Raw genomic sequence first — 26,061 nt, 5'->3', positions numbered from 1 at the left:
TCGTCCCCTTCTCCTCCTGCCCCCAATCCCTCCCAGCATCAGAGTCTTTTCCAATGAGTCAACTCTTCGCATGAGGTGGCCAAAGTACTGGAGTTTCAGCTTTAGCATCATTTCTTCCAAAGAAATCCCAGGACTGATCTCCTTTAGAATGCACTGGTGGGATCTCCTTGCAGTCCAAGGGACTATCAAGAGTCTTCTCCAACACCACAGTTCAAAAGCATCAATTCTTCGGCGTTCAGCTTTCTTCACAGTCTAACTTTTTGTTGGCAAAGTAACGTCTCTGCTTTTGAATATGCTATCTAGGTTGGTCATAACTTTCCTTCCAAGGAGTAAGCGTCTTTTAATTTCATGGCTGCAATCACCATCTGTAGTGATTTTGGAACCCCAAAAACTAAGTCTGACACTGTTTCCATTGTTTCCCCATCTATTTCCCATGAAGTGATGGGACCGGATGCCATGATCTTCGTTTTCTGAATGTTGAGCTTAAAGCCAACTTTTTCACACTCCTCTTTCACTTTCATCAAGAGGCTCTTTAGTTCTTCTTCCCTTTCTGCCATAAAGGTGGTGTCATCTGCATATCTGAAGTTACTGATATTTCTCCCAGCAATCTTGATTCCAGCTTGTGCTTCTTCCAGCCCAGCATTTCTCATGATGTACTCTGCATATAAGTTAAATAAACAGGGTGACAATATACAGCCTTGACATACTCCTTTTCCTATTTGGAACCAGTCTGTTGTTCCATGTCCAGTTCCACCGGTTGCTTTCTGACCTGCATATAGGTTTCTCAAGAGGCAGGTGAGGTGGTCTGGTATTCCCATCTCTTTCAGAATTTTCCACAGTTTCTTGTGATCCACACAGTCAAAGGCTTTGGCATAGTCAAGAAAGCAGAAATACATGTTTTTCTGGAACTCTCTTGCTTTTTCCATGATCCAGCGGATGTTGGCAATTTGATCTCTGGTTCCTCTGCCTTTTCTAAAACCAGCTTGAACATCTGGAAGTTCACAGCTCACGTACTGCTGAAGCCTGGCTTGGAGAATTTTGAGCATTACTTTACTAGCGTGTGAGATGAGTGCAATTGTGCAGTAGTTTGAGCACCTTTGGCATTGCCTTTCTTTGGGATTGGAATGAAAACTGACCTTTTCCAGTCCTGTGGCCACTGCTGAGTTTTCCAGATTTGCTGGTATATTGACTGTAGCACTTTCACAGCATCATCTTTCAGGATTTGGAATAGCTCAACTGGAATTCCATCACCTCCACTAGCTTTGTTCGTAATGATGATTCCTAAGGCCCACTTGACTTCACATGCCAGGATGTCTGGTTTTAGGTAAGTGTGAGTGATCACTCCATCATGATTATCTGTGCCGTGAAGATCTTTTTTGTACAGTTCTTCTGTGTATTCTTGCCACCTCTTCTTACTATCTTCTGCTTCTGTTAGGTCCATACTATTTCTGTCCTTTATCGAGCCCATCTTTGCATGAAATGTTCCCTTGGTATCTCTAATTTTCTTGAAGAGATCTCTGCTGCTGCTAAGTCACTTCAGTCATGTCCAACTCTGTGCAAACCCATAGACGGTAACCCACCAGGCTCCCCTGCCCCTGGAATTCTCCAGGCAAGAACACTGGAGTGGGTTGCCATTTCCTTCTCCAATGCATGAAAGTGAAAAGTGAAAGTGAAGGCGCTCAGTCGTGTCCAACCCTCAGCGACCCCATGACTGCAGCCTTCCAGGCTCCTCCGTCCATGGGATTTTCCAGGCAAGAGTACACTGGGGTGGGGTGCCAAAGAGATCTCTAGTCTTTCCCATTCTGTTGTTTCCCTCTATTTCTTTGCACTGATTGCTGAGGAAGGCTTTCTTATCTCTTCTTGCTATTCTTTGAAACTCTGCATTCAGATGCTTATACCTTTCCTTTTCTTCTTTGCTTTTCACTTCTCTTCTTTTCACAGCTATTTGTAAGGCCTCCCCAGACAGCCATTTTGCTTTTTTGCATTTCTTTTCCGTGGGGATGGTCTTGATCCCTGTCTCCTGTACAATGTCACGAACCTCCGTCCATAGTTCATCAGGCACTCTTATCAGATCTAGTCCCTTAAATCTATTTCTCACTTCCACTGTATAATCATAAGGGATTTGATTTAGGTCATACCTGAATGTCTAGTGGTTTTCCCTACTTTTTTCAATTTAAGTCTGAATTTGCCAATAAGGAGTTCATGATGAGAGTCACAGTCAGCTCCTGGTCTTGTGTTTTGCTGACTGTATAGAGCTTCTCCATCTTTGGCTGCAAAGAATATAATCAATCTGATTTCGGTGTTGACCATCTGGTGATGTCCATGTGTAGAGCCTTCTCTTGTGTTGTTGGAAGAGGGTGTTTGTTATGACCAGTGCATTCTCTTAACAAAAGCCTTTGCCCTGCTTCATTCCATATTCCAAGGCCAAATTTGCCTGTTACTCCAGCTGTTTCTTGACTTCCTACTTTAGCATTCCAGTCCCCTATAATGAAAAGGACATCTTTTTTGGGTGTTAGTTCTAAAAGGTCTTGTAGGTCTTCATAGAACCGTTCAACTTCAGCTTCTTCAGCATTACTGGTTGGGGCATAGACGTGGATTACTGTGATATTGAATGGTTCGCCTTGGAAACGAACAGAGATCATTCTGTCGTTCTTGAGATTGCATCCAAGTACTGCATTTTGGACTCTTTTGTTGATCATAATGGCTACTCCATTTCTTCTGAGGGATTCCTGCCCGCAGTAGTAGACATAATGGTCATCTGAGTTAAATTCACCCATTCCAGTCCATTTTAGTTCACTGATTCCTAGAATGTCGATGTTTACTCTTGCCATCTCCTGTTTGACCACTTCTAATTTGCCTTGATTCATGGAACTAACATTCCAGGTTCCTATGCAATATTGCTCTTTACAGCATCGGACCTTGCTTATATTACCAGTCACATCCACAACTGGGTATTGTATTTGCTTTGGCTCCATCCCTTCATTCTTTCTGGAGTTATTTCTCCACTGATCTCCAGTAGCAAGTTAGAAAGAAACATTTCAATTAAGAATATAAACCAGGATTAAGGAAGACTAAATCAGGATCAGATTAAGGGATAACTCAGATTCATATTTCAGAGAAGGCAATGGCACCCCACTCCAGTACTCTTGCCTGGAAAATCCCATGGACAGAGGAGCCTGGTAGGCTGCAGTCCATGGGGTCGCTAAGAGTCGGACACGACTGAGCGCCTTCACTTTCACTTTTCCTTTCATGCATTGGAGAAGGAAATGGCAACCCACTCCAGTGTTCTTGCCTGGAGAATCCCAGGGATGGGGGAGCCTGATGGGCTGCTGTCTATGGGGTCGCACAGAGTCAGACACGACTGAAGCGACTTAGCAGCAGCAGCAGCAGCAGCAGCAGCAGATTAATATTTATACCAGAGGTCAGCACTTTTATGGTAAAGCAATTAATAAAGATATAATAATAATGTCTAAGAATAAATAAAGACACAGCAAATACTTTAGGCATTGGGTGCCAATCGGCAAAATCAAGGATATCATGTAGGTACTTACACAGCAAGAAATAACCAAATTTCCACAAAGTTTTTATTAATTAAATTTAAAATATAATAATAAGTGAGTATACCTTTACTCTATAGGTCTACTAATATTACAGAAGGATAGACTTCTTCTTGGAGGGATATCGATTGGCTTAGTTGGGGTTCAAAGTCAGTGTTCCCTATCTTGTAATAAACTATAATGGAATATCAGTTCAGTTCAGTTCAGTCGCGTCTGACTCTTTGTGACCCCATCGATTATACACTCTGGAGAAGGAAATTATATAATGGAATATAATCTGCAAAAAATCCTACAAAAACAAAAAAGACCACTATGATACATACCCAAAACTAACTCAGTATTGTAAATCAATTATACTTTAATTAAAAAAAAAGCTAGCTTTTCCTATCATGAAAATCAATTGCAGATATTCATCTATTAATGCTGATCTGTAATGAGATTTAACATATTTCATCTCTGAAAATGTCTTTTTAACAATCCCAATAGTGACACTGATCCATAAACATATAACTTTCTTTGAGCACATTCATCACTTGGAAGGCATTTATAGAATTCTATTTCATTCTTTTCGTGATATTTGCCTGTTAACATGTCATACACTGCAGATTAATCAGTTCCAACTGAAGGTTGGGTGGAAGCTCCTCAACTGCATGGTCAAATGGATTAGGAAATTAAAAAATTTCCTTTGCATGTGCATCAAGGTCCAAAAAAAAGTGATGCTGGAATTATAGCTCAGAAAGTATATCTGTTTTGCCATCTGAAGATCCACTTTTTTTCTCTTCTTGTTTTGGCATATGTATGTACTGGTAATAAAAAAAATAAAACGCTACTGTACAGGGGTACATGTGGCACATGAGATGCTGCTGCCAAGTCTGCAGTGTGTCAGTGCAGTTCGCAGGGCGACGAGCAGTGGTGTGATGACAGTTACCACAGACAAGCTCTGCTACAACCACATGACTGCCTTCACAGCAGGAAAGTGCAGACAGACGTGAGGGAATGAACACGGCTGTGCTGCAATAAAGCTTACCTATGAACCATGAAATCCGAAGGCCTTATAAATTTCCCCATATCTCAAAACATTATTCTTTTTGACTTTTTCCCCAATCATTAAAAAATGCAAAATGTATCTTAGCTCACAGGCTATATAAAAGCTGGTGGCGGTCAACAGATGAATGGATAAAGTAGCTGTGGTACATATATATGATGGAATATTACTCAGCCATAAAAAGCAATGCTAATGACTGACTCATTAGAGTCAGTTCTAATGAGGTGGATGAATCTAGAGTCTATTATATACAGTGAAGGGAGTCAGAAAGAGAAAAACAAGTACATATACTAGCGCAATATATGTAATCTAGAAAGATGGTACTGATGAAATTATTTGCAGAGCAGCAATGGAGACACAGACATACAGAACAGACTTACGGACGTGGTGGCAGGGAGGAAAGGGTGGGGTGTATGGAGAGAATAAGATGGAAACATACATTACCATATGTAAAATAGATAGCCAATGGGAATTGGCTGTATGACTCAGGGAACTCAAACCGGGGCTCTGTAACAATCTAGAGAGGCGGGATGGGGAGGGAGGTTCAAGAGGAAGGGGACATATATATATCTATGGCTGATTCATGCTGATGCTTGGCAGAACCAACATAATTCTGTAAAGGAATTATACTTTAATTAAAAAAAAAAAAAGAAGGTGGCAGGCCAAATTTGGCCCATGGGTCAGTTCTCCAATCATTCACCTATACTAAAAATTTTTCCCAAAAAAAGTCTTTTCAGGAAACTTTTTTTCCCCAGCAAACTTCTATTCCTTAAAAATTCAAAATAACAACAAAAGAAACAAATAGCTCAATTAAGAGATGGATAAAATACTTAAACAGACCTTTCTCCAAAGGAGATATACAAATGGCCAATAAACACAAGAAATGATGTTCAATATCATTAGCCATCATGGAAATGCAGTTCAAACAACGTAAGACACCACTCCCATCTACCAGGATGACTACAAACAAAGGCCAGGGGGAGGATAATAGGTGCTGGCAAAGATGTGGGGAAATTGGGACTTTAATTTTAGTGGTTCCTCAATATGAGTGAAACATAGAATTACCATGTGACCTAGTAATTCCACCTCTAAACAGACATTCAAAACAGGGGTTCAAACTTGTGTGTGAATGTTCTTAGCAGTATTCACAATAGCCAAAAGGTGGAAGCAACCCAATTATCTACCAAACAGTTGAATGGATAAACAAAATATGCTATATGCATACAATGAAGTGTCATTTGACCGTAAAAAGGAATGAAGTACTAGTAATGCTACAATATGGATGTACCTTGGAAACATTACACTACATCAAAGAAGCCAGACACAGAAGACCACATATTGTACGATTCCATTCATATGAAATGCCAAGAATAGGCAAATTCAGAGAGACAGAGAGTAGACTAGTGGTTGCCAAAAAGTAGGGGAAGGGGGAGGAGGGAATGGAAGTTACTGCTAATGGGTACAGGGTTTCTCTGGGGGTGATGAAATGCTCTGAAATCAGACAATGACGAACATACAACTTTGTGAATACACTAAAAATCACTGAAAAGAACAAAAAAGTGAACTTTATGGTATGTGAGTTATATCTCAATATAAAATTTAATTTTAAAAGTCTATGGTGTGGAGAAGGAAATGGCAACCCACTCTAGTATCCTTGCCTGGAAAATCCCATGGACAGGAGTCTGGTGGGCTACAATCCATGGGGTCGTAAAGAATTGGACACAACTGAGTATCTGAGCATGTTAGGTGAGGACCACTAAACTTCCCTCTCTCATTACTGAGTGGGTGTTCGCCTGTTTCTGCACATTTCAGCATGAACCTGGCATAAGAGAAATTGCTTCAGACTGAGAGTGCCCATCTGCTCCCCTGCAGGTGCGTGGGAGCCTGGGGCTTCTTGGGGGGAAGTGATGCCCTTGCTTATGGGAGTTGGACTCCTTTGGTGCTGCCTTGAGCCAAGGATGGTTAGGGAGGGGAAGTGCAGCATCAAATTAAGTGCAGTGGCTGGCTAATAGCTTTCTTATAGATCAGTAATCAATCAGAATTAAAAACCGAGAAACAAAAAGAAAAAATAATAATAACATTAAAAACCCAGCACCATGAAAGAAGAAGAAAGGAAACAAAATATTTATGTATAAATCTAACAAAATATGTACAAGATCTTTGTGAGGGTAAACTACAAAGCTCTAGGTCTATACGTACAATAGAACATTATTTAGCCTTTAAAAAAAATTTCTGAAACATGCTACAGTGTGAGTGAACCTTGAAGACACTAAGCTACGTGAAATAATCCAGGGGCAAAGGACAAATTCTGTAGGATTCCATGTATATGAGATACCAAGAGTAGTCAGATTCAGAGACAGAAGGTAGCATGGTTATTGCCAAGAATGGGAAGGAGGGAATGGAAAGGTATTGTCTAATGGGTTGCGAGTTCCAGTTTGAGAAGCTGAAATTCTGTACATGAATGGTGGTATTGGTACAACAACGTGCATGTCTGTAATGCTACTGAACTGCATATTTTAAAACATTAAATTTCATCTTATTTTTTTTTCTCACAATAAAAAAAAAGACCAAAATTCTGGTTTAAAAAAAAAAAAAAAGTCTATGGTGATTGGCTGTGGAAAGAACCAGAACGTATGAAATTCCTTACGTTTATTGACTTAAATAATTTTGCCTGTTACACGTAATTAAAAAAAAAAAAAAAAAAAAAAACCTTTATACTTTGGCAGAAAAAAAGTCTATGGTAAAATATCATTAAATTTTAGATATTTCATTAAGGAATTACTATGTTTCTAAGCTATGGAACAAAAGGGAGTATTCCAATTGTATTATATATCATATCCATGTCAAATAATTATACAAGTTTTTCACTTGTATGTGTTACTAAGTTTGTGAATTTTATAGTAGCAAAGCAAATAGACTATTAGTTAAGTCTTTGGACTTTTTGTTGTTATAGTTGCCAATTCTTCTGTTTATTTTAATTACATTTTTTAAAATAGTATTTGACCTGGCATATTATTCTGAGCATTAAATGTGACTGTCTTTGAAAAGTACCTAGGAAATATAACAGTTTAATAAGTAATTAATTTAAATTTCAGCAGTTTAGATGAATACTTAAGAGTTACTAACAATCAGTATCATAATGGAGTGATAATGTGCTACCTACACATTCCAGTCCTTACTAACATGGTCTGATGGGATGGAGGGTTTACCTCTTTCTCCTCTGGGCAGTACAAGGGCCCTGTAGGATGAAGAACTGCTTTCTGTGCATAATAGAAGAGCTCTGATATGTTCTTCAGATTTTTTGCTGAACACTGAAAAGAAAATTTTAAATGTTTCACTCTGAAAGCAATTCAGAGAGAGAGCTAAAAAAATGTTTTCTTTTTAAACTATCAAGATTCCTTGAAGAAACTGAAAAAATCCATTTTTTTAGTGGATATCACCATATGATAGACTACAAAGAGCCCAGAGACCAGTTCCAAGTTCTCTGTTTTATTTGATTTACATGATTTCACAAACAGGAAATTTATTCCACCCCACATCTTCCCCCATCTCCTACTCTGAACCTCAATTTAGTGAGAATTCATCAACTGTAAATTTCAAAATGAAATGAGAATGCATACCTCCACACAGGTTTCTATTTCTGTGTACTGGTTCATAATAGGAAGGATGGTCTCCATACTACTATATTCCACCAGGTCAGATTTGTTCCCAACCAGTATCAAAGGCAGCCTGAAATAAACAGGGCACATGGTAATAATAAGGAAGGCAAAAGACATTAGATTTTATTTTAATGTACATTGTAACCTAGTAAAGTATAATGATAAAGTTATTGAAGAGGGCAAACTATACATGGTAATCAGGGAACAATCCCTCTGACAAAGCGGCATTTGAGGCAAGGAGTGAAGGATAAGATGGAACCTGTCAGGTGAAGAGCCTGGAAAGAGCTGGCTGGGACGAAGCGACAGCATGTGGAAAAGCCCCAAACTGAAGAAACATCCCCATGAGTCTGGAGAACAGAAAAATGCCAGAGCGGCTGAGGAGTACTGGTCAAAGGGGAAGACACATAAAGCGGAGCTGGAGGGACAAGCAAAGGCCAGATGCAAAACGACTTCACAGCTACAGTACAGAGAGTGTGTTTTAAGTGTAAAATGACAGGATCTGATAGACATTTTAAAATGCAGTCATTTGTTATCTTTTAGAGATACATACTGAAATAGTTAGAGTATGATATGATGTCTGATTTGTTCAAAATGATCCCAAAGGAAGGGGTAATAAATGAAACAACACTGGCCATGAGTTGTTAATCGTTGAAGCTGGATGATACAGAGGGATTCATTATATTATTCTACTTTTGTATATATTTGATTTTTTTTCAATAATAAAAAAGTTCTTTTAATGTGGTATCCTGGATTAGGGTAGTGGAGACAGAGAGGAAATTTTCAGATTTGAGATATATTTTTGAAGTAGAACAGATAGGACCAACAGTAGATTAGATATGGAGATTGAAGGAAATTAGAAATCAAGAAAAGTACATAGATCTTTTTGGCTGGACAAAAGGATTAAATTTTTTTCCATTTTTAAAGTTTTAATTGAATTTGTTACAATATATTGCTTCTGTTTTGTATTTTGGTCCTTTGGCCCAGAGGTATGTGGGATCCTAGCTCCCCGTTCAGTTCAGTTCAGTCGCTCAGTCGTGTCCAACTCTTTGCGACCCCATGAATCACAGCACGCCAGGCCTCCCTGTCCATCACCAACTCCCGGAGTTCACTCAGACTCACGTCCATCAAGTCAGTGATGCCATCCAGCCATCTCATCCTCTGTCGTCCCCTTCTCCTCCTGCCCCCAATCCCTCCCAACATCAGAGTTTTTTCCAATGAGTCAACTCTTCGCATGAGGTAGCCAGAGTACTGGAGTTTCAGCTTTAGCATCATTCCTTCCAAAGAAATCCCAGGGCTGATCTCCTTCAGAATGGACTGGTAGGATCTCCTTGCAGTCCAAGGGACTCTCAAGAGTCTTCTCCAACACCACAGTTCAAAAGCATCAATTCTTTGGCGCTCAGCCTTCTTCACAGTCCAACTCTCACATCCATACACGACTACTGGAAAAACCATAGCCTTGACTAGACGGACCTTTGTTGGCAAAGCAATGTCTCTGCTTTTGAATATGCTATCTAGGTTGGTCGTAACTTTCCTTCCAAGGAGCAAGCGTCTTTTAATTTCATGGCTGCAGTCACCATCTGCAGTGATTTTGGAACCCAAAAAAATAAAGTCTGACACTGTTTCCACTGTTTCCCCATCTATTTTCCATGAAGTGATGGGACCGGATGCCATGATCTTCATTTTCTGAATGTTGAGCTTTAAGCCAACTTTTTCACTCTCCACTTTCACTTTCATCAAGAGGCTTTTTAGTTCCTCTTCGCTTTCTGCCATAAGGGTGGTATCATCTGCATATCGGAGGTTATTGATATTTCTCCCAGCAATCTTGATTCCAGCTTGTGCTTCTTCCAGTCCAGCGTTTCTCATGATGTACTCAACCATTGGACTGCCAGGGAAGTCCCCAAAATGAACAGATCTTTGGAGACAGAAAAGATTGAGAAATCTGGGGGTGGGGGCAGTGGGGAATAGGCAGGAAATAAAGAATTTTATTTTCAATAAATTAAATGTGAAAGGCCTATCATAAATCTGAATGGGGATTACCAAGGAGAACTAGCCCAGTAGAGAACAATTATTTGTACAACCCATAAGAGAGCTTAAAGAGAAGGCAAATCATCTAGCTGGGATTCCAAATTATAAAAGAAACACTTGCAGGCATTTATTTAACCACCTAGTGTGGTTATTATGTGTAAATGGACCGGCCCACTACATAACCCAAACATAGATTGTTAATAGAGCCAGGAGAGTTCCCCAAAATGCACTGCATTACAACCAGAGGTGTGCTCAGAATAATTTACGGATCTTAAAAAAAGAAAACACTCAAGTCCAAGCGCTACTCCAAACGTACTAATCCTAAAACTCAAACAGTAGAGCAAAGGCATCTATATTGTTGCAAGGTACCTCAGGTGACAGAGATGGGCACATCTGACTAAGGACCACTGTGATAATGGTCCACAGAAGTCCTAGATAAGAACATATGTGTAATAAATATAAACTTAAGGTATAAGGCCCAGGAAAGAAGGTACTGGGAAAATGTGAAGTCCATACATTAACGAAATAGACCACCTTGGAACAAATCAACCACAAGAGAAATAAACATGCTCCTATGATTCAGGGAAGGGTACAGGTATACCCACGCCTGAGAAAGCTCAATTAGATCTCCCAAACATTGAAGGCCACTTTCAGATGGTACACTAAAAGGGGCATGAGACGAGCCAGCTAGTTTCTAGAGAGCAGTTTAGGAAGCTGTCATGGTAGAGTCAATTTTAAAAATTCAGTTGTTCAAGACAGTGCTTCATGCTGCTGCGGTTGCTAAGTTGCTTCAGTCGTGTCCGACTCTGTGCGACCCCACAGACGGCAGCCCACTAGGCTCCCCCGTCCCTGGGATTCTCCAGGCAAGAACACTGGAGTGGGTTGCTATTTCCTTCTCCAATGCATGAAAGTGAAAAGTGAAAGTGAAGTTGCTCAGTCGTGTCTGACTCTTAGCGACCCCATGGACTGCATAGATCCTGGCAAAACTGACTTCTCGGAAGAGTCCTCGAAATAGTTCAAGAAATAAGCAAGAAAAGCAAGTGTAAGGAGCATAGAGGCATTGTTTCCTCCAAAGCAGTCAAGGCATCATTTCTGTGATGACAGAAATGAACTTTATTTGTACTGTCCATTACCCTAACCTCTAGCCACAAGTGCCTATCAAGCACTTGAAATGTGGCTGCATCCAAGGCACCAAATTTTTAGTATTATTTAATTTTACTTAAATTGCCCCAACTGACTAGAAGCTACTCCACTGGACAGTACAGCTCTAGAGAGCTCCTCTCAGCTCAGTCAGTAAGTCGTCATAAAGTGACTTTAAAACAGTGATAATGACTGTGCTCTTACATATTTCACATGGCGAACATTCAATGATTGGGATAATGCCAGTCCTCAAAAGGGCATCTCAAGAAAGAGGGCAGATTACAGTTTCAGAGCTCTATTCTCTGCTTTGCTCTCAAATGTGTATGCAGCCTCTAGCAATTCCTCTCTGATAAAGGTGTGTGTGTATAAACAGACCTATTAGATGAAGCACATATGGCAAACTATTAACTAGCAGATCTAAGTGAATAGTTTACAGATCTTTACTGCACTATTTCTTGCGATTTTTCTCCAAGTTTGAAATTTTTCAATATACAAAGTTTCCGAGAGAAAAAAGTACCTGCTGTCTTTGTCTGTTCTTTCATTTATGAGAGGAATCCATCGACTTGTTACCTAAAATGAAAATTAACAGGAGTTAAGGCCTAATGAAGATCTGCCTTGAAAAATACTCCACCCTAGGACTCCTAAAATTCTAAATTGAGGATCAATTTTAAAAGTGCCCCCACTGAAATTTAACAAAGTATAGTGAAAAGTCACATATTCATACCTTATCAATGGAATGCTTGTTGTTAACAGCATAAACTATGCAGATGACATTAGCCTATAAGAAAAATTAACAAATCGATGGTATTTTAAAATAATACAAATGTAGCATTTAATTACCAGCTAGCTAATATATTTCAGTCAAACAAAGAAAAAAATTTGAAAATTAAAAAACTTAGCATGTGTCTAAAAGCAAAAGGATTTATGTCAAAAATACATACTCAAAGTCAGCAGCGACATTAAAGAACTGAAAAAGCCCTCTCTGTGAGAGAAGGAAATGGCAGACACAGGATCATCATTGTTCTCCCACAAACAAACCTAGAATTATTTTTTTTTAACTCACCTGTGATATTTCTTGATGAAGCTGTTCATCACTCTGTTCTGCTTCTACAAATGATAAAGTCAATTTTTTTTCATATTTTAAACACTTTCATAAAAATGAATGAACAACCAAGCTAAAATCCACCTGACATCCACCTAACATCCCTCAAAACCTCCCTCACCTCCCATGTCATTTACAAGACGTACTGCCAGACAAGTGGCAAAGAAAAGGGAAAGCCAGAGAAGGGAAAGAGTGGAACTATGATAAGGAAGCTCGCTGGCACTGAGAGACAAGTCTACATGAAGATAGTCAGGCAGGGAAGAGCACAAGGCATTGTGTGATCAATCTGGGCCAGCATCTGATCCAAAGCTGAGAAGGGACTGGCAAAAGAGATCAGAAACTCAAGCTAGGAGACTGGGTACTAAAGAGTCAGAAGCCCAGACAAAAAGCCTATACACACAGGGTCAAAAAGCCAGGTGAGAGTCTGGGAAATACAAGCTTAAGATCTAGAAAGCTGATAGAAGTAATCTTAACCAGGCCCCAGAGGCAAAACCAGAGCATGATAATGAAAAGTCAAGAATTCCCTCACTCGCCCATCTCTCTGGCTAGAACTGGTCTCATGGAGGAATATGCCTATAATCCCACAGGTGCAAGGGATGGGCATATACATAGCTAGGACAGAGATAGGAGAGAGAAGTAAACAAACGAAGAGCAAAGCAATTATTGATATATTAGATCACTTTACGTTAACTGCTTCCCCTCAAAATGTTATTTCTGACATATAAACTAATGTTACAAATGAGTACAATGGTATCTCAATTAATGCTAAATAACTGGCCATATTTCAAATATCTTCTCTAAGTTGAATAATCAAGCAGTTAAAGCTTCAAGTGTAATACTGAAGTCAATCTAAACATGTAGCTACACACACTGAAAAAGAATAATTCTATACATAGAGCTAGTTATGAGACTGACGGTAGCAGGGAGCATCCAACCCCCCTCAGCTTCTAGTAGAGTACTGTCCAACAGAAATGTGATATAAACCATATATGGAATTTTAAATTTTCTAGTAGTCACCTTAAACAAAGTAAAAAGAAACAGGTAAAATGAAAAAGGTAAAAATTTAAGTTAATCCAAAGTATCAAAAATACTAAAATTTCAACATGTAATCAACAGAAAAATTATGAGATCCTGTACTTTATTTCATACTGTCTTCTAAGTCCACTTATATTTTATCCTTAGAGCACATTTCAATTTAGACTAGACACATTTTAAGTGTTCAGCAGTCACATGTATTAGACTGTACGGTTCTAGTGTTTCATTTTTAGAATGGATGGGATACCAGATCAGCAAAACAAAGTATTACCAATGTGGTTATACACATGTTTAAAAATAGATTTCATTTTTCAGAGCAGTTTTAGGTTCACAGCAAAACTGAGTGGAAGGCAGAGATTTCCCACAGACCTCCTGATTTCATATAGTTTCCCCCATTGTCATCAGCCCGCATCAGTGATACATGTTACAACTGACCCTTCCTTTCCAAAAGAAGTTCCACAACAAAGCAAAATAGTTTAATGATTAACAAGTAAGTAGTATTGTGCAGAAAAACTTTACATTATTAAAAACAATACAGATGTGCTTCCATTATCATTTAATGTAAGCAAACTGTTTTAACTTTTTTAGGACAAACTCTGACAAATTAAAAACAAACTTAGAACTCAACAAAATTTTCACATGAGAACTCTTTCTACATCACCATGCCTCAATGCCTGCTAACAAAATAACACAGAACTCTGCAAATATGCTAATTCAAGGAGGCTTATGATTTATCTGGTCATTTGCCATCCCCCTTTCCCTTTCATTATTATGGAACCCAACTTAGTAAATTAGGGACAGAGAACTGCAAGGTGGAGGCTTTTTGTGGGGTGTGGGGTAAGACAAGAAGAGTATATAATCATTTACTGCGAGAGAAAGAGACACTCCTCCTAAAACATTTTTTAACGCTTAGTAAGTATCTTTTTAAGGACTTTTAACTCTACAGCTTCACCCGCAAGAAGACATTTACTACCTGAGTAATCTACAATGTGCGTGGGAACTCTCTCAGGGGTAACATCAGCTGGAATGGTGATTTCTTCTGCCCGGGGAGGAACCTTCATTTGCAAACAAATATAAAAGAAGGAAAAACCTTTGAATATCAGAAATCAAACTTTTTAGATTATGTAAACTCATGTATAATTAGCCCTTTCACCCATGCTTACCTTTACAGGTATTTATTATAATTTTAAATGTTTATTTTTGTGCTTTACCATAGATGCAAATACATACTAAAGCTATATGATAAAACACTAAAAAAATAAAATAAAAGCACATTTATACCTGTGTGGGCACAGGACATATTAAGGACACTTCAGCTCCCAAAACAATACTTAAATTAATTTAGTGTTTCAAAATTAGATTTCTAAAATGTAGTTTTCATTCCATTTTGTTGAATGCTTAAGATATTCTGCAAGTGAAGACCTATCCTCAAGGGACTGCCCTGGCGGTTCAGTGGTTAAGATTCCGTGCTTCTGTCCTTTCCAACTACGATCCGGCAGGATGGCACCCACACAAAGAAAGACAGCTAGAAGAAGGGCTGATCCACCACCAGTGAGGTGGTGACCAGGAGAATACACTATCAACATTCACAAGTGCATCCATGGAGTGGGTTTCAAGAAGTGTGCCCCTCAGGCACTCCAAGAAAGCCAGAAATTGGCCATGAAGGAGATGGGAACCCCAGATGTTCACACTGACAAGGCTCAACAGAGCTGTCTGGGCCAAAGCAATAAGGAAATGTCCCATACTGGTATGCAGCTGTCCAGAAAACGAAATTAAGATGAGACTCACTAAACAAGCTCTACACTTGGGCTACCTACGTGCCTGTCACAACTCTCAAAAATCTAGACACTTGATGTGAATGAGAACTAACAGCTGACTGTCCAATAAAGTTAATGAACCAAAAATAAAAAAAAGATTCTGCACTCCCAATGCAGGAGGTACGGGTTTCATCCCTGGTCAGGGAGCTAAGATTCTGCATGCCACTCAGCACAGCCAAAAAAAAAAAAGAAATCTTCAAATAAATTAATAAATTATCAAAATTATCTCTTCTAGAAGATAACTGTTTTGCTATATAAACCTTAAGCAGAATAACTCCATTATTTAAAAAAACTCCTTATCCACACCCAAAAGGACTATGATAAAATAACAATTCTAAACTAAGTTAAAATATCACAAAAAACTTTTAGGTACTATACTCTAAGTGATCATAATTAATGTTGCTGATTTCACAAACCACATATGAAAATATACTCCACTTTACAAATTATGATTTATTTAACTATCTTATTTAAGAGAGAAAAAGTGAAAGAAACAATGGTCACAGGACAATTGTAATTACTGAAATAACTACTATATAATACATTAAATTGCTCTCTGAACAATGAAATTGTACAGGTATTCCTAATTAAACATGAGTAAATAAATGATAAATGCAAACCATGGTGCTAGTAATACCTATTATATGAAGAAAGAAAATAGAAAGAAATAATCTTTATCTCATTTGCATTGATCCCATTCCTCATAACAATATCTTTACATAACGCTTTAGGCAACTGCTCACCATACTGGATCTTCCAACATGTAAATAAGTACACTGCCAGCAATAACAAAGCCACCATGCTTTTGGTGGTATTTTAGCAAGTTTATCTCATTTGAGACCCACAACTATTCTTCGAGGTAGGCAAAGGTGGAATGAATTAGATTTTTTATTTGTAAAATGATGTAGGTAGATAATATTTGAGATTTTCAAACATGTGTATCAGAATCCTAGTGGCTCTAATGATGTCTCAAAGACTGGGGAGAGTCAGACAGAAGGCAGGTGGGGAGCCAGACATTTCATCCTTACTTCAACTAAAGGAATACTCATCTGTTCTATATTTGGGGTTTATAAAAACATTTTATTTTTAAGAAAGAATTACACAGCTTAGATGATCCCTAAGGAGATCCAACCAGTCCATTCTAAAGGAGATCAGTCCTGGGATTTCTTTGGAAGAAATGATGCTAAAGCTGAAACTCCAATTCTTTGGTCACCTCATGCGAAGAGTTGACTCATTGGAAAAGACTCATGCTGGGAGGGATTGGAGGCAGGAGGAGAAGGGGATGACAGAGGATGAGATGTCTGGATGGCATCACCGACTTGATGGACATGAGTTTGAGTAAACTGCAGGAGTTGGTGATGGACAGGGAGGCCTGGCGTGCTGCGATTCATGGGGTCGCAAAGAGTCGGACATGACTGAGCGACTGAACTGAACTGAATATCCCTTTCAACTCCCTTTTTACAGATGCAACAACTAAGGCAGAGAGATGACAAATGTCCTGCTGCTGCTGTTGCTAAGTCGCTTCAGTCGTGTCCGACTCTGTGTGACCCCATAGACTACAGGCCACCAGGCTCCCCCGTCCCTGGGATTCTCCAGGCAAGAACACAGGAGTGGGTTGCCATTTCCTTCTCCAGACAAATGTCCTAGCCAAGGTCAAAAGAAAGAAACACAAAGGCCTTATGTGAACTCAGAGCTGGTTTGGCTCTTTCTCCTATATTTCAGAGATGTCTTGTAAAAACTAACATGAGCCTTTCTAAAAGTCATTAACTATCAGAAAGGAAACACATACCAAAAAAAAAACCTACAATGTATTTCATTTAACTCAATTTTGATAAAAATTTAAATGTAGGAAAGAAATCACAATGCCTACCTCTTCTGGGAATTCTTCACTGACTAGAGACATAATCAGTGATGTCTTCCCAACTCTAGCTGTGAAAAGAAAAAAAGATTACTTTAATAAAGTATTCAGATTCTAGAAAGCTCAAATTTAGCAACCACACAGCAAAGTACTGTTATTTGTTACCTAAAATCAGAGGATCAGAGCCATCTAATTACTAATTTTTAGTACATCTTTTTTTTTTCTGCTTAGAAAAGTTACACAGGTTCACCGTTTAAAACAAAAAAATTACTAAAATATATATACTATAAACGTAAAAATCTCCCATAGTATCCCCCATAAACTGTTTAATATGTGTAGTCTCCCAGATCTTCCCACACTTGTATTAACATATTATAATAATTTACCACAGTAGAATCAGAGTATTTATACTATTTTACAATTTTTATCACTTAAGTATGTATTGGGGCAGTATTCCACGACAATCTTTAAAAATCTCCCAGAAGAGGGAAGAGAAAGTTATTATTTAATAAATACAGAGTGTTTGTTGGTAATGAAGCAGGAGTTTTAAATGTAGAAAGTGGTGATAGTTACACAACATTGCAAACATATTTAATGCCCTTGAACAGAATATTTACTAAAGGTAAAAAATGTTATGTTTTTTGTCTATTTTATCACAATTTTTAAAAGCAGTAATAATAAATGCATTTTATATTAACATTTAAAAGCTTCCTACATTGTTTTTTGGTAAGTGTATAAGAAGCCAGTGTGTGATGTGTCATAATTTATTAATGTAATCTCCTAATGATGAACAGTGCTGCAATGTTAATCTCTACAGGATAAGTTCCTAGAAGTGGAGCTCAAGTTAGCACACATGATCTTCTTGTTTTTAATAGACACTGTTATATTACTGCCAAAAAAGAATAATCTACATGCTTACCAATAGAAGATCAGAGTGTCTATTTCTTCTTAAAGGGTTAGTAAGAGCAAAGAAACTTTCCTGTTACATTTTCTAACCTAGCAGTTTTTTTAATGTACAAACTTAAATTCTTAATTTTCTTTCTGAAACTTGACTTGCATTCCCATCGTTTTCTGATCTTACTATTATTAGACTTTCAAATGCTTATCAACTAAAATCATTTTGTGATTCTAGAGGAAAACAGTCCACCTGCCTGTTGATCTCTGCTGTGATAGCAAACTATAGTTTTCAAAAGTCTAAATATAAAAGAGCTGGAAAATGTTAAAGTCAAGGAAAGTCACATTGCTTTGCTAAATAAGTGACTAAAAGAAAGTGTGACTAAAACTACAAGTCAAGTCTGTGGAAAAATAATGACTGGCTGGAAGGGAGAGTACTGGTCAAAACAACTCAGAGGGCGAGCTGCAAACAAGCGGCTACAGCTGATAGAAGGCAGCCCAGATGTTTAACCGGCATCCTCTGGCTCTGACTCTTCAATCCTTTCAATTTACACATGTGAGAAGGCTTGGGCCTTCTTCAAGGGTCTGACAATAAGGTAACATTTCCCTGAGTCAGAGAATCTGGAGCCCATCATCAGAGAACTGCTAGGAGCCAGGTACTGAAGTCAACTTATCCAGCTCCCCACAGAAATTTCAGATGAAGAGCCTGGGACCCAGCCACAATGATTTGCTCATGGTCTCACTAGAAGACTAGTTACAGACCTAGGAGAATAACCCATTTTAACACGTTAGTAATACAGAAAATGCATGATGGTCCCAAAAGTCAGCGAGCATCACATACACAAATACTACGTAAGTTAATTAAAATAATTCACTGATTCACTGGTGACTAATCCAGCAGCTCTGGCCCTTTTATTTTATTTTTAGAAAATTCCAGATGTACAGAAAAATTGCAAAAATAATTCAAAGGACTCAAGTCTATACTTTAACCAAATTCCCCACGTTAGAATTTAACCATACTTACATTATTATTCTCTCTCTCTCTCTCTCTCTATATATATATATAATTTTTTAAAAAACATTTGAGAGTAAATCACAAACATGATGCCCCTTTACCCTGAAGCATTCTAGTATGTATTTCCTAGAAACAGTATCATTCTCTTACATAACCACAGTTAAATCAAGTTATGTCAAGATCAGGAAATTAACACCCCAAAGAGTGCTATTACGTAATCTATAAACCTTATTCATGTCTATTATCCATTATAGAAAAGAAAAATCTTTTCTGTCCAGAATCAAATGTTCCATTTGGTTGTCATATCTCTTTAGCCTCCTTTAATCTGGAAGCTTTCCTCCATCTTTGTCTTTCATGACCTTCACATTTCTGAAGACTACAAGTCATTTATTCTGTAATATCTCTCTCAACTGGGTCTGTATGATGTTATCCCACGATTAATTTCAGGCTCTGCTTTTTTGGCAGAATATGACAGAAGTGTTGTGTCCTTCTCAGAGTGCCAGAGCCAAAAGGAGATAATGTCAATTTATCCCACTACTGTGACGTTCGCTGTCATCACTTGGAGGAGGTGGTGCTAGGTTTCTCCAGTAAAGTTATTTTTTTCTAATTAAAAAATATCTTATGAGGAGGTACTTTGAGACTTTGTAAATTTTCTGGTTCTCATCAAACTTTTGGCTATTAGGTTTAGCAGCCATTCAAGCTTCTTGCCTAAAACAAGTATTGCTATCATGGCTGCTAGATGGTGATTTTTTATTTCTATCTATTCTCCTATATTACTTTACATTCTCCTGTAAGAAAAAACTTTCCCTTCTGTTTCTTATGAGTGTGGCCTCATGGATTATTGTATTATTCTGTGGGTTATAATCCATTATGGTCATTATCTGGAGGCTTAAATTGTTTCATTTTATTTAAAAAAATGGCAGTTAGGCCAGTATATATCACCATGAACAATATGATTTTTTTCTTTCCTTTTTTTATTATTAAAAAATGGAAACATTTCAGAATTAGTGACAACAGTGTGATCCAGTGTGTGCACCCATCACCCAACCTCATCTCCTTTCCATATTCTCTCTTGTCCTTTCCCATGAATTATTTTGAGGCAAGTCTCAGATACGTATCATCTTCACCATGTACAATATGATTTTATAAATATGTATAATTTGGGGGACTAGAAAAAGTCAACACTTTTGGGGAGATAATAATACCGTGTCTTCAAAGTTCCAGTAAGAATTAAACAACATCATATATGTGAAAGTGCTTAGGCAGAGCACCTGACCTATCACTGTCTCTCAATAAATAAAGGTTTTAACTTTCCTTCTTAAAAAACAAAAGTCACTTTGGTGGTAAAAACGGTCACATTCTAAATTTACAGATGGCAACTGAAATTTACTTCAATTTTAACATGTTAAATGCATTCCTGCATCCCTTCTTTGCATTTCTTGAGCACTTCTACACTCGAGACATTATTCCAAGTCAGGGGATACTACTGATCAAGGCATTACGTTTTCCCTACTTTTATATTCTTGGAGATTATATTCCAATGGATTTATGATATTTTTCACCAATAAGGAACACTCTTTCTACACATCAGGATAAAAAGCTCAAAAAAAAAAAAAAGCATAACCATCTTTGCCTAACCTTTTGTACTGATCATTCAAGTTCTGTCAAACTTCCTCTGACATTTTTAATACTCATTCTTTCCTCTCTGTTCCCAGGTTCCCCTAAATATAGCACTTTTACCAAAACACTTCCTAGTTCACAACTTTCTACCCCCTTCTCCAGTCTCTCCTCTCATTAATATATCAGTAATACACATGCAGGCCATCTTTCTTGCACATTCTTTACATTTCCTAACTCACCTGATCAAAAGCCATCCCGACTCTTAATTACCTACCTCATCAAAGTGTCTCTATTCCACTGGCCTTTGAAAATCACACATAATTTAACCCCCGATCATCTATCTCTCCTGCTAGTCCTCATACACGATTTACTCCAATAAGGCCATTCTGTTCTGTGTAAGCCCAAACAAGCCATGATGAATCCTGGCCTCCCTCACGTGGTTTTCTTCATCTAAAAATACCTTCCCCCTTCTCTGGTCTACTTTTCCAAACATTTACATCTCTAAAGGACAGCTCTGTCTCTTCATTCTTTCTGGAGCCTCTCCATTGATCTCCAGTAGCATATTGGGCAACTATCGATCTGGGGAGTTCATCTTTCAGTGCCCTATCTTTTTGCCTTTTCATACTGTTCATGGGGTTCTCAAGGCAAGAATACTGAAGTGGTTTGCCATTCCCTTCTCCAGTGCACCACGTTTTGTGAGAACTCTCCACCGTGACCCGTCCGTCTAGGGTGGCCCCACATGGCATGGCTCATAGTTTCATTGAGTTAGACAAGGCTGTGGTTGATGTGATTAGACTGGTTAGTTTTCAGTCTGTCTGCCCTCTGATGGAGAAGGATAAGAGGCTTATGGAAGCTTCCTGATGGGAGAGACCTACTGAGGGAGAAACTGGGTCTTGTTCTGATGGGTGGAGCCATGCTCAGTAAATCTTTAATCCAATTTTCTGTTGATGGGTGGAGCTGTGTTCCCTCCCTGCTATTTACCTGGGGCCAAACTATGGTGGGATTTGATTTAGGTCATACCTGAATGGTCTAGTTGTTTTCCCTACTTTCTTCAATTTAAGTCTGAATTTGGCAATAAGGAGTTCATGATCTGAACCACAGTCAGCTCCCGGTCTTGTTTTTGTTGACTGTATAGAGCTTCTCCATCTTTGGCTGCAAAGAATATAATCAATCTGATTTTGGTGTTGACCATCTGGTTATGTCCATGTATAGAGTCTTCTCTTGTGTTGTTGGAAGAGGGTGTTTGCTATGACCAGTGCATTTTCTTGGCAAAACTCTATTAGTCTTTGCCCTGCTTCATTCCATATTCCAAGGCCAAATTTGCCTGTTACTCCAGCTGTTTCTTGACTTCCTACTTTTGCATTCCAGTCCCCTATAATGAAAAGGACATCTTTTTTGGGTATTAGTTCTAAAAGGTCTTGTAGGTCTTCATAGAACCGTTCAACTTCAGCTTCTTCAGCATTACTGGTTGGGGCAAATCAAATCCCTTATGATTATACAGTGGAAGTGAGAAACAGATTTAAGGGACTAGATCTGATAGAGTGCCTGATGAACTATGGACTGAGGTTCATGACATTGTACAGGAGACAGGGATCAAGACCATCCCCATTGAAAAGAAATGCAAAAAAGCAAAATGGCTGTGAAAAGAAGAGAAGTGAAAAGTAAAGGAGAAAAGGAAAGATATAAGCATCTGAATGCAGAGTTCCAAAGAATAGCAAGAAGAGATAAGAAAGCCTTCCTCAGCAATCAGTGCAAAGAAATAGAGGAAAACAACAGAATGGGAAACACTAGAGATCTCTTCAAGAAAATTAGAGATACCAAGGGAACATTTCATGCAAAGATGGGCTCGATAAAGGACAGAAATAGTATGGACCTAACAGAAGCAGAAGATAGTAAGAAGAGGTGGCAAGAATACACAGAACTGTACAAAAAACATCTTCACGACACAGATAATCACGATGGTGTGATCACTGACCTAGAGCCAGACATCCTGGAATGTGAAGTCAAGTGGGCCTTAGAAAGCATCACTACGAACAAAGCTAGTGGAGGTGATGGAATTCCAGTGGAGCTATTTCAAATCCTGAAAGATGATGCTGTGAAAGTGCTGCACTCAATATGCCAGAAAATTTGGAAAACTCAGCAGAGGCCACAAGACTGGAAAAGGTCAGTTTTTATTCCAATCCCAAAGAAAGGCAATGCCAAAGAATGCTCAAACTACTGCACAATTGCACTCATCTCACACACTAGTAAAATAATGCTCAAAATTCTCCAAGCCAGACTTCAGCAATACATGAACCATGAACTTCCAGTTGTTCAAGCTGGTTTTAGAAAAGGCAGAGGAACCAGGGACCAAATTGACAACATCCACTGGATCATGGAAAAAGCAAGAGAGTTGCAGAAAAACATCTATTTCTGCTTTCTTGACTATGCCAAAGCCTTTGACTGTGTGGATCACAAGAAACTGTGGAAAATTCTGAAAGAGATGGGAATACCAGACCACCTGACCTGCCTCTTGAGAAACCTGTATGCAGGTCAGGAAGCAACCGTTAGAACTGGACATGGAACAACAGACTGGTTCCAAATAGGAAAAGGAATACGTCAAGGCTGTATATCGTCACCCTGCTTATTTAACTTATATGCAGAGTTCATCATGAGAAACACTGGGTGGGAGGAAGCACAAGCAGGAATCAAGATTGCCAGGAGAAATATCAAAAACTTCAGATATGTAGATGACACCCTTATGGCAGAAAGCGAAGAAGAACTAAACAGCCTCTTGATGAAAGTGAAAGAGGAGAGTGAAAAAGTTGGCTTAAAGCTCAACATTCAGAAAACTAAGATCATGGCATCCGGTCCCATCACTTCATGGCAAATAGATGGGGAAACAGTGGCAGACTTTATTTTTGGGGGCTCCAAAATCCTGCAGATAGTGACTGTAGCCATGAAATTAAAAGACACTTACTCCTTGGAAGGAAAGTTATGACCAACCCAGACGGCATATTAAAAAGCAGAGACATTACTTTGCCAACAGAAGTCAAGGCTATGGTTTTTCCAGTAGTCATGTATAATGTGAGAGTTGGACTATAAAGAAAGCTGAGCGCCGAAGAATCGATGCTTTTAAACTGCGGTGTTAGAGAAGACTTTTGAGAGTCCCCTGGACTGCAAGGAGGTCCAACCAGTCCATCCTAAAGGAGATCAGTCCTGAGTGTTCATTGGAAGGACTGATGCTGAAGCTGAAACTCCAATACTTTGGCCACCTGATGCTAAGAGCTGACTCATTTGAAAAGACCCTGATGCTGGGAAAGATCGAAGGCGGGAGGAGAAGGGGACGACAGAGGATGAGACGGTTGGATGGCATCACCGACTCGATGGACATGAGTTTGGGTGAACTCTGGGAGTTGGTGATGGACAGGGAGGCCTGGCGTGCTGCAGTCCATGGGGTCGCAGAGTCCGACATGACTGAGCAACTAAACTGAACTGAAGGACGCCTCAAATTCTACCCCACAATTTGTGGGATATGACATCCGGGGGCTATTGAAGCCTTCTCCCTCCTCCTCTGAACTACTCCTAAGCCATTTCACAGACTGTTATGAACAGAAAGTACTAATATACACTTAACATCTATGAGTCTGCATTAACACAATAACCAGATATTTTAAAACACTGAATGGAATTTTCTAATTTTACACTGAAAAGGAGAGAAGAACCTGTAGCACATCAACTAGACTGAGGTACATAACTTGATCTCACCTTGCCCCAAACACAATGGTATTGCTGTAGCTTCAGCACTGCTCTTTTGGAAATCAGGCCTACCCTTGGGAGCTCCTGGAACTCCCCCATTCACAGCTTTTCTTAAGAATGACCGAAGAGCTGTGAATAGGAAACTGCTGAGGCAATCAAAAACAATTCCAAAGTTACTTTGCTCAACTCATTTTTAGTAAAAACAATAATTAACGTTGAAATTAGAACTATTTTTTATCCATTTATTTTTGGCTGCACTGGATCTTCACTGCTGCATGTGGGCTTTCTCCAGTTGCGCTGTGTGGACTTCTTTGCGGTGGCTTCTCCTGTTGTGGAGCGCAGGCTCTAGGGCTTCGGCAGTTGTGGCTCCCAGGTTCCAGAGCACGGGCTCAGTAACTGTGGTTGCCTGGGCTTAGCTGCCCCACAACGTGTGGGATCTTCCCAGACTAGGGATCGAACCCGTGTCTCCTGCATTGGCAGGTGGTTCTTAACCACTGGCCCACCAGCAAAATCCCAAAATCACAATTAGCAAAGGAGGATGTGATACAATAAAGAATACATCTGGTCTTTATGCCTAGTTCCTGGAACAGCTTCAAAATCCCTTGGAATTTCCTGAGTGAAACCAGTGTCCTTTGTTATAGTATCTTTCAACCATGCTTCAAGTTATCCTAATGCAGTGACTTATTAAAGGGGAAGGGAGGGCCTAGACAGCTTTCAGCATAGGGGTCAGCTGCCAGAAAAAACCACCATGTGATGAGGGGGTTGGAACCTTTAGCCCCACCCCAAAACCTCTGGGGAAGTGGGGGTGGGGTGCTAGAGACTGAGTTCAATGAAGGGGCTACCTAATGAAGCCCTATATGAAAACTCTGGACATATCAAAGCTCTGGGCATCTTCCTGGCTGGTGAACACACTGATGGGCCATAAAGGTGGTGCACCCTGACTCCACAGGAACAGCAGGTCCTGAGCTCAGGACCCTTCCGGACCTTCTGGCTGTTCATCTGTGTAATCTTAAGCACTGCACTCTCCTGAGTTCTGTGAGTCATTCTAGTGAATTACTGAGCCCAAGGGGTTGTGGGAAGCCCCTAATTGTAGTCAGCCAGAAAGAAGTGTGGATAGTCTGGAGACCCCACTGGCATATAGAAACTAAAAAGTAAAGGTGGATCTTGTTGGGGATCTTGCCCCTTAATTTGTAGGATCCGAGGCTAATCCAGGGTAGTTAGTGTCAAAATTGAATTCAGCTGTAGGACACCCAGGTAGTTTCAGAAAATTGTCAGAATGTAGACAGCATGATGGTTTTGCATTTCTAAAAAGAAAGGATGGCTCAAAAAACTGAGAAACACTGATAACAGAATTTCTATCCAAGAGTACAAGTTCCACTCAGACATAGCTGTGCCCTGCCCGAACCAAACTAGGAAAGACACTAGAAGAACACAGAGTATTATGCTTCTAATGACCCATCTTTCTTCTGCAGGCTCCTAACCAGTTTATTTGGTAAGTATTTACCTAGTTGTCTTCTAAGAAAGTTTAGCCTTACATACTCTGGGGAATAATATGG

The 26,061-nt window shown here is 39.2% G+C and overlaps 1 protein-coding gene across 5 annotated transcripts in view; it reads right to left on the bottom strand.

The window, feature by feature from the left end:
- Nucleotides 1-21,807, bottom strand: part of RHOT1 (ras homolog family member T1) — a 53,329-nt gene extending 31,522 nt beyond the window's left edge. For 4 of the 5 annotated variants that reach the window (XM_010861470.1, XM_010861468.1, XM_010861467.1 and 1 more), the window contains exons 1-8: nucleotides 21,788-21,807; nucleotides 17,251-17,309; nucleotides 14,537-14,618; nucleotides 12,490-12,533; nucleotides 12,151-12,204; nucleotides 11,944-11,996; nucleotides 8,223-8,331; nucleotides 7,812-7,913 (exon numbers count right to left, since the gene is read on the bottom strand). In XM_010861470.1, coding sequence (XP_010859772.1) covers nucleotides 7,812-7,913; nucleotides 8,223-8,331; nucleotides 11,944-11,996; nucleotides 12,151-12,204; nucleotides 12,490-12,533; nucleotides 14,537-14,618; nucleotides 17,251-17,283 — 477 coding nt within the window. In that variant the 5' untranslated portion in view covers nucleotides 17,284-17,309; nucleotides 21,788-21,807. The remainder of the gene's footprint in view (nucleotides 1-7,811; nucleotides 7,914-8,222; nucleotides 8,332-11,943; nucleotides 11,997-12,150; nucleotides 12,205-12,489; nucleotides 12,534-14,536; nucleotides 14,619-17,250; nucleotides 17,310-21,787) is intronic. The other variant, XM_010861469.1, reaches the window with a different exon arrangement.
- Nucleotides 21,808-26,061: the final 4,254 nt, after the last annotated feature.

This window comes from Bison bison, unplaced genomic scaffold (genome assembly GCF_000754665.1).
Source record: "Bison bison bison isolate TAMUID 2011002044 unplaced genomic scaffold, Bison_UMD1.0 scf7180017864472, whole genome shotgun sequence".
NCBI classification, from domain to species: Eukaryota; Metazoa; Chordata; class Mammalia; order Artiodactyla; family Bovidae; genus Bison; species Bison bison.
This window is presented reverse-complemented; position numbering and strand designations above follow the sequence as displayed.